We start from the raw sequence: 11,031 nt of genomic DNA, 5'->3' as shown, positions 1-11,031 counted from the left end.
TTTGACATCCTGCCTGCTTTCTTTCTTTGTTCTTGTGAAACTGCTACTTGACACCAGAAAGGGTTTGCAGACTTGAGAATATAAATATACGTGAACCTGCTAAACCGCCAGAGAGACTAGAAAGTCTTCCAACAAACTCTCCGGTCCCACTCACTTCTGGGCTTCAATCCGCAGGCGTTGTCCACAAAAGGTCTCGCTCCGTTTCATGTGTAAACAAAAGGGAGCGCCTGTTGTGCAGTTGACAAGATCAAAACGAGTGCGTAGAGAAATGTGTGTGAGTCCCTCGCAGTGGGAGTGCTGTGGCAGGAAGAAGGAGGCTCACTGACATTGGCTGAACCTCCTCTTTCCTTTCTGGTGACTTGCTGGTGTGTCACACGTACCGTAAAAGGGGCCTGAGTCGGTGCTGGGAACAAACGTTCGGGGTTGTCGCCACCCAGGTGCCGCATGAAGAAGGCCCCTTCATAAAAACCACAGCATGGCCCTCTGTGATGTACTGTAATGTCGGTAAACGCGGTGGCAGTTTGACTCACTCATAAAGCAACATTTATTTTAAATATATTTTTTTTTTCGTGTTCTGCTTTTGAGACAATGGCAAAGTGCTGATGTGGCATTACTGAAAGCCATGAGGTCATTTTTCGACATTTGTGAATATTTGTTCTCACTGACATGAATCTGAACTTCATTTTTAAATCACTACTGTCTTCCTTTCTACGTCCTCTTGTTTTACGAGCAAGACTTATTCACGTAGTTAGTTGGAAAAGCTTTACGGCCTCTTTTAGGCCGTTGACAAAAGCAGAAAATTTACTGCAGGTTAAGCCTGATCAGAATGACTGTGAGAGCGTCTCATACTTAAATCACACACAACCCAGACCAGAGAGACTTCCAGTGATCTTTTTTACTTCGTCTCAAACCGAGAACCAGGAAGAGGTATTTCACCTAGTTACTCATGAGGTTAGATTTCTTAGTGGATGTCGTGGATTTTCCAAAATGATCAAGCATTGAACCGCTGATCTGGACTGTTTGTAGCCTTCTCAGAAGAAAACAGAAAAATCTGCATGGTGGGGAGAGGGCGGCTGAAAGGAGGGTGAAAATACGACTTGCTTCACGTAGGAAGACATTTACACAAACACGAGCAGAAAGTCAGAAAATGAAAGAGAAACCCAGAGCAGACGGGATGAGTTCACAGTGCAGACCTGAAGTTAAGGGCTACGATGAAAGGTTTTGGCACGTTTTTAAGATTAGTTTCAGGAAGAATCAAAATCTGATATATTGGCCAAGATTATGTGTATAAAACAAGGAATTTGACTTGCCCAGACATAAACTATAAATATATAAACTTTAGAGGAATAAAGGAACAATATATACAAGTGTTTGCAGCCAATTTGTTGAATAAAAAGCAATGGAAATTACAATATTACAACTTCCACATACTTCTGCATGCCTCAGGTCACCTTGCTTGTGTTTGCAGCATATAGGAAGTATTAAACATAAGACTGTAATCATAACCGTACAACTCGTTTCTATTATTTTGTCAAATTTACTACTTTTCCTCTAATTTTTTAGTTTCTATCATTTTGCTTAGGCAAAAAAATCTATATGATGGTGTTCAAAACCAGTTTTAAACAAAAATGCATAACATTATGTATAGTTAAGCCCGAAATTATTCATGCTACTTACAGGAGTTTGGATTTGAGCAATAAAAGTTTAGGATGACGGCAGAAATTATAAATAGTAATATATACCAGTGAAAGAATGCAAAGAAGCAAATAAGTAATTATTAGAATGATGTAATGACTATAAAGATGTTTTTAACTGATTATTATGAAGCATAGTAATCATTCTTAATATGCCATTTCTTTACAAAGTGCCGTTACAAACGGATTTAGTATTTTCTTTTCAGAACTGATGCCTGTTTTCTATTGTTTTGTTGTCTTTTGAGAGACGCCGTCTCATTTTCTATGAGAAGCAAAACTATAATTTTCCTCCTTTGGTACAAATGTTTTGGGGATTTATTGTTTTTACTTTGAAATTAAAACTATGAATAATTTTAGCAAAATGTTTTTTTTAAGGGTGTTTCAAAATGCTACACATTATCCACACCAGACTAAAATCTTGCATTTGAATAGCGACCTGACTTCGGATCACAGAAGTTTTGCCACCTAGTTTTTGGGAAGTTATCAGAAATGTAATTTCTGAAAACTATAGATGTAGTTTTTAGGGTTAGCGGAAGTACACCAGTAACCGGTACTGCCTGCTTATGCAAGTATGTTTTATTTTTAAAATAGGATATGTTGCTACATTGGTGTGTCAGCATGAATTAGATGAGGACATTAAGGAGAATCTGACATTTTAAATATTTCGTAAACGAATCTGTGGGCCCGTTAGAGCATACTGGAAATATTAGCTAATAGTAATTTGTTAAGAATATGCAAAACTGTAAAGTTTCATGGGAAACTGTAAACGAAGAGTCAAAAGGGCGTCTGCTGACCTCATACAAGATAGGGATGTAAATTCACTGTAATAAGTAATTACAGTTGTCTAATTAAGAAACAAAGTTGTACTATTGTAGTTTTAATGTACAGATGACACCAGATATTTACTATAAAAACACATATAACCATTTCTTCTAAGTCTCTGACTTTAAAACAGATTAAACCTTTTATGTTTTAGGTGAGTAATTTCTTTTTTGGTTATAAAGTTTCAACAAATCCTTAACAAAGCAAAATACAATGGTTAAGTGCTTTGGCCCATTCTTCTTTGCCAAAATGTTTGAATTCAGCCTCGTCGGATGTTTCATTTGTAGCCTGTTTAATTTTTCACCCTTTTGCTCGTTTTGTTCCATCCAAAGCTGAACTTTATGGTCTGATTTGGATTATTCCCCTGAATCATAACCCTTTAGTCGACTTTAACATGAGGTCACACCTCTTAGCTTTTTACAGACTCGACAGATGCCTGTAACTTTGATTCCCACCTACATTTAGTTTATTTAGATCAGGAAATGATTTGCTGAATTTTGAGAATGATGTATCCTACTTCATGTTATCAGAAGGGTACTATTTTAGAAAATGTTTCTTTTTTTCATTCTGCAGATGTGACAATAAAATCAACTACTGATAGGGCCAAGTTAACTCTGGATTGCTTTTATTTTTACCCTGATAAATAAAATAAATTAATTTAAATATATATTTTGTATTCACTCAGGTTATCATCGTCTGAGTTTAAAATTTATCTGAAGATCTAAAATATTTAAGTGTGAGAGAAAAACAGAAGCAGTGTTCAAAGGAGCCAATACTTTATTAACATCCCTTTATTTATGTTTTCTGCTAATTCACTTTTGAAAACACTGAATATTTCTGAACTGTTTTGTATTTTTCTTTTGTTTTCCAATTTGGCACAACTGGAAATGAACATGCTTCTCTTATTTGCTGGATTTTTTCTTGTTTCTCTCCTCTTTTTTTTTTTTGACATTTTGAGGATAAATAAAACAAAAAAATCCCTAAATGTCTTTTATCCTCCCAGCCTGAGACGTCGGAATGTCTCGGCATAAAATCCGGGGAATCCAGCAACATCGGTTCAAAACCCCTGACAAAAAAATAATAAGAAATGAAAGATTCCACTTTAATCAAACGATGCACAAGAACACGCACTCCAACACGGCGTAATGTGTGTTTCTGTGAGTTTTCATCCAGTATCCTTGGGAAAATACATGTTTGGTTGCTTGTTTCGGTGAAAATAACTCCAACCAAAGGATGATGGTTCAGATAATTGATCCTTTACTCCATCTGTCTGCACAAGATGAAAGGGGGCCGCCTTTCTGTACGCAGGGCAGTGAAAGGCCCCGGATCCTCTGCTTATACATGTTTCCACAGGCCATGGTAAAGAGCCCCTATGGGTCCAGTCCCCTGCCGCCCAGTTTACTGGAGGAGGAGCGGCGACGTATTTTCCCCTCTCCTTCTTCCCTGAAACAAGGCTGCTCTGACTCAGCAACTTTGAGAACAGGCTGTGAGTTTAGATTATGCAATAAGATTAGCCTGAGCGACGTGTGATTTTTCCCTTAACCCCACCGCTCTGTAGTTTACTGTTTTCTGGACAGTTTCATTTCAGTATTAGTGGCTCTGAAACGTTTTGTGTTGGCTGAGCAGCTGCAGTCAAACCACTCAGGAAGTCGAAAAGACGCGGTGCTGACACAGTTGACACCCGACCTCTAACTACAGGAAGCCTACTGTAAAAAATGGAGATGTTTTCATGCCAGACGTGATTGTGAAAACAGATCTGCACTTGTGTTGTTTTGTTTGTTTGTTTTGAAAATTAGCTTCCTCGTTTTTGATGCTGAATCAGCCTCTTTCAATCTTTTAAACATCTTACATTCATATTTCTGTATGGCACGCTTCCCATAATAAGCAAAAATGTTGCTGCTGCTGGTTGGAAATAAATGGTGATTAAACATGGTTTCCATTTTTCTTTTTAAAAAATGTCCAGGGTTGGATGGAGGGCATTTATTTTTCTCTTATCTGATTCTCACATTTAACTCAGTCAAACTTAGATGGAAGTTTTATCCAACCTCCACCTCAGTTTCAAGATTTTTGCAGCCTCTGACAAGTTTTGTTTGTTTTTTAAATGTTTAGCTCAAATAAAAATGAGCTAAAAATAAAAACAAAAAAGCCATTCCAACATCATGTTGCTGCCACCGATACGTTTTACAGAGGTGATCTGTACTCCTACATTGTGATCCTTTTGTTGCCGTTTTCTACAAAATGTGTGCAAACTATACATAAGTACTTCAATAAAAGTGTGGATACATTTTTTTTTCAAGAAAATTGCGTAAATTCAAAGCAAATGACAACCAAACAAAACCCGAACAGCTGCTTTCATATTATCACGAAAACCTCCGTGTTTTCTTTACGTAACTTTTTGCAGTGTGGTTGCAGACTTTTCTCTTAGTCATCGATTAATACTGTAAACACTTGGCAAATTACCGCACGCGCACTTTGTACTTTCCTTTCTTTTTCAAACTCGGTCAGCGGCCGCTCGTGAGGGAACCCCGGCGCCGCTGATTGGACGGCGTCGGTTTTAACACGTCACAGCGCTGCAGGATTAAATTTGCGCAGTGGAAGCAGAGGCGCTAAAACAGACACCTAAACCGGCTGAAGACGCCTCGGGGTTACAGCATGGTGAGCTAATGCACTGTACTTTTAATTCCGACTGTTTTATGGCATCAGGTGTAGAATTTATAGTAATCTGTATTGTTTTTAATTTAATTATTTTAGCGTGATAAATATTAGAAATCGCAACAATGTGATTTGTTCTTATATTTTTTTAATATTTTAGTATAATTCCTCATTTATTTTTACATATTATCTTGAATTTATTTAACATAAGTGCTGCGTATCGTAAATTCCTAAGGCTGAAATGGCTAGAAACCTTAAAATTACATCCAATTAAATTAAATTAAATTAAATTTAAAACATAAAATCTGAAAGAGGTTACTTGAGCGAGTTGTTCGACACCGTTTAAAAACTATTGCGAGCGAGACGGACTGCGAAACAAGGGATGACTCAAAGCCTTTTGTAATGTCTAAATGGAAATATCTGAACTGCCACGATGAAGCAAACATGTGGAGGTGAGATCATTTTCTGTGGGCTTGAACCGGATCTTACTCTGAATCACGTTCGAGTTGTTTTTGCATCAGCAGCACCGCTGCAGGTTCTGACGCTGGTCTGTTGTAATGCTGAACTATGATTTGCTGAAACTAAACACAAACGCATAACTTTTGAATTTTCTGCAAACAATATTATTATCTACGGCCAGGGGGAGAGAAAAGATGATGGCGAAAGTAATTCGTCTTTTTTTTTTTTCATGTTCAGATCTTTATGTGATATCTCATCAGTTTGGATTTGCCTTGTTTTGTTTTCTTACAGTCTGCGCATGAAAACACAGGAGACAGCTCGCCTGTTATGACGTCAGAGGTCACGCAACACAAACAAACCCACAGACTGTATCCAACACTGCCAAATATAAACAGGTGAGACTCTTTACGTCACCTCCTGAATCTGAGACGACAGATTTATAGCTTGGAAACCAAATCATGTTTTGTTTATTTCTCTAGGTTGGAGGTTTGCTTGCCACTCGGCTCCACTGGGGAGAAACTTTGTGCAGCTGCTGAGAGTCACAATGAGCAGAAAGACACACAGGTTGGTGGAAGCGGGCAGTTTTTCAGTCTCATGATTCTCCCTTTACTGCAACAGTACAGCAAAACTTCCCGAACTGTGTAAAAGGAAGTTTCATGTTGCACAAATGCCTCACTGTAGGATGCTGCATATCAATGCTTCCTCATTTTTCTTCTGATCGCTGTGATTCAGTTGGAAGAGCCGGTCAGCGGTTACTACGCCATGAAAGAGCAGATTCTCATCTTGGAGCAGCAGAATAAAGAGGTGTGAACATTTCAGAATTGAGTTTTATCAACTCATGCATTAAGTTTTGTTGCTTACAGAGTTCTCTGTTTTTATTCAGCTTCTTGCTATTAACAATAAGTGGGCAAAAGAGTACAGAACGATGGTGCAGTATTACAAGAAGGTAAGGACCACAAAGAGATTTTCTCATACAATACATACACATCTTTTGAACTTTTTGGGATTCTGCCTTATTATGTTGGATTTTCCTTTGGTTTTCAACATGTTACACATGAGAAATTGACTGATGTGGTTTTAGAGCCTTTGTTTTGCTGCAGTCTCTTGATGGTCAGGAGTTTTATATTGTTGCTCATTAAGCAGATAAACAGCTGAAACTCAACTGGATTGAGTGTGTCTGGAAACATCACTTTTCAGGTCAATTTGAACTTTGACTAGGCCATTCCAACCCATAAATAGTCTTTGACCTGATTTGGATCTGGATGTTTGGGGATTTTGTTCAGCTGGGCGATGAACAAACTTCTTTTTTTTTGGGAAGCTCGGCAAATTTCCTTCTTCCATGTTGGTAAAAAGTATTCCCACGGTTTGGTGTTTCACCCTGTGGTTGGTGTGCTGAGTGGAATGTGATATGTTTGTTTTGGGCCACATCTTGGGCATTTTGCATGTCGGCCAAGCGTTGGTGTCATCTAACCAGAGAACCATGTTCGCCATGTCTGCTGTGTTTCCCACATGGTTGTTGGAACTTCATGTTCGTTTCTTTCAAGAATGCCTTTCTTCTATGAAGACTATATTTGTAGAGTAAATCCTGTTGACAGATTACCTTTAGATTTGGATCTCTGCAGCTCCTCCACAGGTCACTTGGCTGCTTCGTCCAGCTTCTGTCCAACAGCACACGTCCATGTTTAGATTCAAACCATGTATAATTTTCCTTCAACATAACAAACATGCACTACTTTGTGTTTTGCTATAAATTCCCAGTAAATGTCAAAGCAGTTTGGTGCTGCAATGTGATGAAAATTGGAGAAGTTCAAGGGGTTTGAATACTTTCCACACTGTACATTTTATTTAATTTAAGGTTATTTCAGCTTCCTGGTCTGCACTCTATTCACAGGTCCAGGTTTTAAAAGCATTAAAACAAGATGGCGTCTCTGAAGAGGAGAGAAGCGATGAAGAAGAGGGGCCTGTCACATTCTGTAAAAAGGAAAAGGTCCATAAAGACACCCAGGTAAATGCACCAGACAAGTTTCCAACATTATAGTTTTTATTTTTTCATTTCTAAGCTCTATCAATTTTTTTTAATCCAGCCTGGAAAAGACGGAGTTCGAACCGAGTTACGGACTGCAGAGGAGGAAACCGAAGAGCTGCGAGCGCAGAACCACACCCTGGCCTGTAGGTGTCAGCATCAGCAGGAGGAGATCAGGAGGCTCAACAAGGTCAGAACTCAGTTTCAAACACTTTACTCCTCGGTTCAGCACAGAGGAGTGTTTACCAGCTGTAACATCAGCTTCACTGTGTCTCCCGAAGGCCTTAGAGGAGACGATTCAGAGATCTCAGCCTCTGGAGAACAGCAGTGAAACACTACAGGACATCTGGAAACATCAGGTGAGAAATGATCACCGTCTGCTCCTCAAAGTACTCAGTGAAGGCGAATCTTATGGGATTTTTTGTGTTATTTTAGCATAACTTTGGCTGTGTTGAGAAAAACTGCATAATATTATGACAGGTATTTTGCAGAAATTGTTCTTTTTGTTCAAATCTGGGAGGTGGGTGTCAGGTGTTTGGATTTCTGAAATTGGCACTTAAGAGGTTAAATATTGATAAAAATGTATTATTATTTGCTTTGTATAGTGAGGAGAGATCCATTCATAATTTTCTGTTTACTGGCGTCGGGTCACAATCACTGTTTATGACAGGATTTATAAACACGTCTTACATTTTGATTTACAAACTCTGAAAAAATAAAAAGCTGTTTTTAAAATCTGTTTAAGACAATGTGGGTAACCCCTGTTTGTAGTGTTGCTTCCAAAAATCTAATTAAGATCTTTATAGACACACACTAGGCCATAAGGTGTTTATAAATTCAAATCTTCATATCAGGGAGGACAGAGTCAAGATAAAGTGCTGCTGGGGTTGCTATGGTGGCGCAGGGGCAAAGCCCGACCCACGTATTGAGGCCTTAGTCCTCGTGGCGGTGGTCGCAGGTTCGATTCCCGGCCTGGTGACATTTGCCGCATGTCTTCTCCCTCTCTCGTTATCCTGTTTCCTGTCAAACTACTTTCAAATAAAGGCCACTAGTGCTAACAAAACCTTTAAAAAACAATAAAGTGCTGCTACAACAGACTGAATCATCTCCACTGATGTCAGGACATGTTGTCATTGTTGCCCGTTTTAGGCTGAAGTCTACAAGGAGGACTTTCTGAAAGAGCGCAGGGACCGGGAGCAGCTAAAGGGGAAAAATCTGGAACTGGAGAAGCGATATAAAAAGGTTCATGACGAGCTTCGTGTCTTCAAATCCCAGGTACGTCAAACGGGTTTTTTTTCGCTTGTAATTTTCCAAGTCGAACCCAACGGATGCTGACGTGGTGCTTTCGCTCTTCCAGGTGACTTTGGCGCAGCCGGTGCACTGCTGTTCCTGCACGAATCGACGCAAATATCCGGACAGGGAGCAGCAGCACGTCCAGCAGCAACAGCGCTACACTTTCAGCAGCAAAGACTGAATGAAACATTTAGGGTTTGAACGATGATGTTTCGGTGGATCTCAGTGGAGGAGGAGGTCCTGACAGAAGAGCCTTCAGGAGGACAACCTGCAGCAGCTTCATGTTACTGAAGACACAGAAAATGTTGTGCTGTCAAAACACTATGACGGATGTTAGACCTCAAGGGAATGTTTTAAGGCATATTAATGTCTGCAAGAAAGGAAGGAATAAAACAACCATAATTGTTTGCTTTATCACATAGTAAGGAAAAGGAGCTGAATCTATGCTGTAACTACAGCTTATAGCATCCGACTTCTTATACACTATTAACATTTAACCACTTTTAGGACTTCGCATTTTGCTTTTAGGGATTAGAAAAAGACAAAAAATAAACTCTATGAAGTACTTGATGTAGTTTTTTTTTCCAAGAAAAGTTATATTTTATACAGTATATTTATTTATTTAGGTATGATGGATTTAACGGCACTTGTATTTTCCATAGTTGATTATTTATGATGAAAATAAACTTTTTTCTTTACGTTTTGACTCTGCATATCATTCGAGAAATACTGCTGACTAAGTATATATATATCTATATTTTAGTTAAACCCTTTCATGCATGAATTAGGATTCTTTGTGTCAGGATTTGTTTCCATTTTTTTATTTTCTTAAGGCACAGATGTCAAACTCCAGTCCTGGAGGGCCACTACCCTGCAACTTTTAGATGTGCCTCTGCTGCACCACCTGAATAGAATAATTAGGTCACAATGGTTTTCTTACCTGCAAGAGTCGTCTACAGTAGGAGGAGGAACGGGTCGGCTGGCATGCTTTTTTGTCTGTCGGCCATATTGGATTTAACAAAAATAATTTCTTGCATTTGCAGCTGATGGCCAGTAGTTGATGGTATATTTTATGATGCATTAGTGTCCACTTCAGTGGTCTGTGTGCATTTATAACATAAAAATCCACAAGAAGCACAAGAAAATGGCTTTTACATAGCTGTCCACTGTAGTGACCACTATGCATGAAATCATTAATTCTGTGCATAGAACTAAAACTTGACTCATTTACAGTTCAGTTGAATGACCAAATAACATGTTCAGTTTTCTCTGTTCTTTAATCTGTTTTCTTAAGAAAAGATACAAAGAAAACTGGAGAACATACTAGGATGCAGTACCTTGCAAAAGCTTTTATAGTTCTTGAACTATAAACATTTCATAAATGTTGTGGGGAAAAAAGCCACAACATGCATCCATTAAATCTGACTGCGCTTGAGTTGTTTTGCAAAAGAAAATGGGCAAAAAAAGTGAAGCTCTCCAAAAGCTTTTAGAGCTTTTACTGAAGCCAAAGGTGCTGTTGCAACGAGAGATGAATGTGCACCAGTTCTTAAGATGAAATCAAAAAAGGAGTCAATACATGTATAATTTTCCTTCTTCTTCACTTAACTGTGAAAAAGTGCCTGCAGGCTGGACGCACACTTAGCTGAAGGCTTTGGGATAACAGCTTTGTGACAAAAAGTGAAAAACCAATTCTGTCCAAGAAAAACATAAAGGGAAGAATTAAATTGTGATCCTGAAAAAAAAGCTTTTGAAATTTATTAAAGATTTAGCATTTTTCCGCAGTACATAACACAGTACATAATAAGCTTTCGTTTGGAAAAACAAAACAAAATGCTGCTGAACAAACTTCTGATAAGATGCTAAAGCTCAATCTGACCCAGAAACCAGAACGTAACTTCATTGAAAAACACCAACAAACAGATGGGCGAAACTCTAGTGACCTCTAGTGGTGAGTCTTAAGAAGTGACAGAAACATCCAGATTTTGTTTTTCCATTAAAATGTGCACAGGGATAAAAAAAAATATTGTTAAAACCGAAATATTTTGGTCAAGATACTTTCTCACGTTATATTTGATTTTTTTTTTTTTT

General features: G+C 38.4%; 1 protein-coding gene across 1 annotated transcript; it reads left to right on the top strand.

The window, feature by feature from the left end:
• The first annotated feature begins 5,111 nt into the window (after positions 1–5,111).
• On the top strand, positions 5,112–9,264 carry LOC116711498 (TNFAIP3-interacting protein 3-like). Its single transcript, XM_032550811.1, has 10 exons — positions 5,112–5,171; positions 5,919–6,022; positions 6,107–6,191; positions 6,360–6,431; positions 6,511–6,573; positions 7,519–7,632; positions 7,712–7,840; positions 7,932–8,009; positions 8,800–8,925; positions 9,008–9,264. The coding sequence occupies exons 1-10, from the start codon at positions 5,169–5,171 to the stop codon at positions 9,122–9,124; spliced, it is 891 nt and encodes a 296-aa protein (XP_032406702.1). The 5' UTR covers positions 5,112–5,168; the 3' UTR covers positions 9,125–9,264.
• The last annotated feature ends 1,767 nt before the right edge of the window (positions 9,265–11,031 follow it).

The sequence above is a fragment of the Xiphophorus hellerii genome, chromosome 21 (assembly GCF_003331165.1).
Source record: "Xiphophorus hellerii strain 12219 chromosome 21, Xiphophorus_hellerii-4.1, whole genome shotgun sequence".
Classification (NCBI taxonomy): domain Eukaryota; kingdom Metazoa; phylum Chordata; class Actinopteri; order Cyprinodontiformes; family Poeciliidae; genus Xiphophorus; species Xiphophorus hellerii.
Note: the sequence above shows the minus strand (reverse complement) of the source record. Positions and strands in the feature narration are given on the sequence as shown.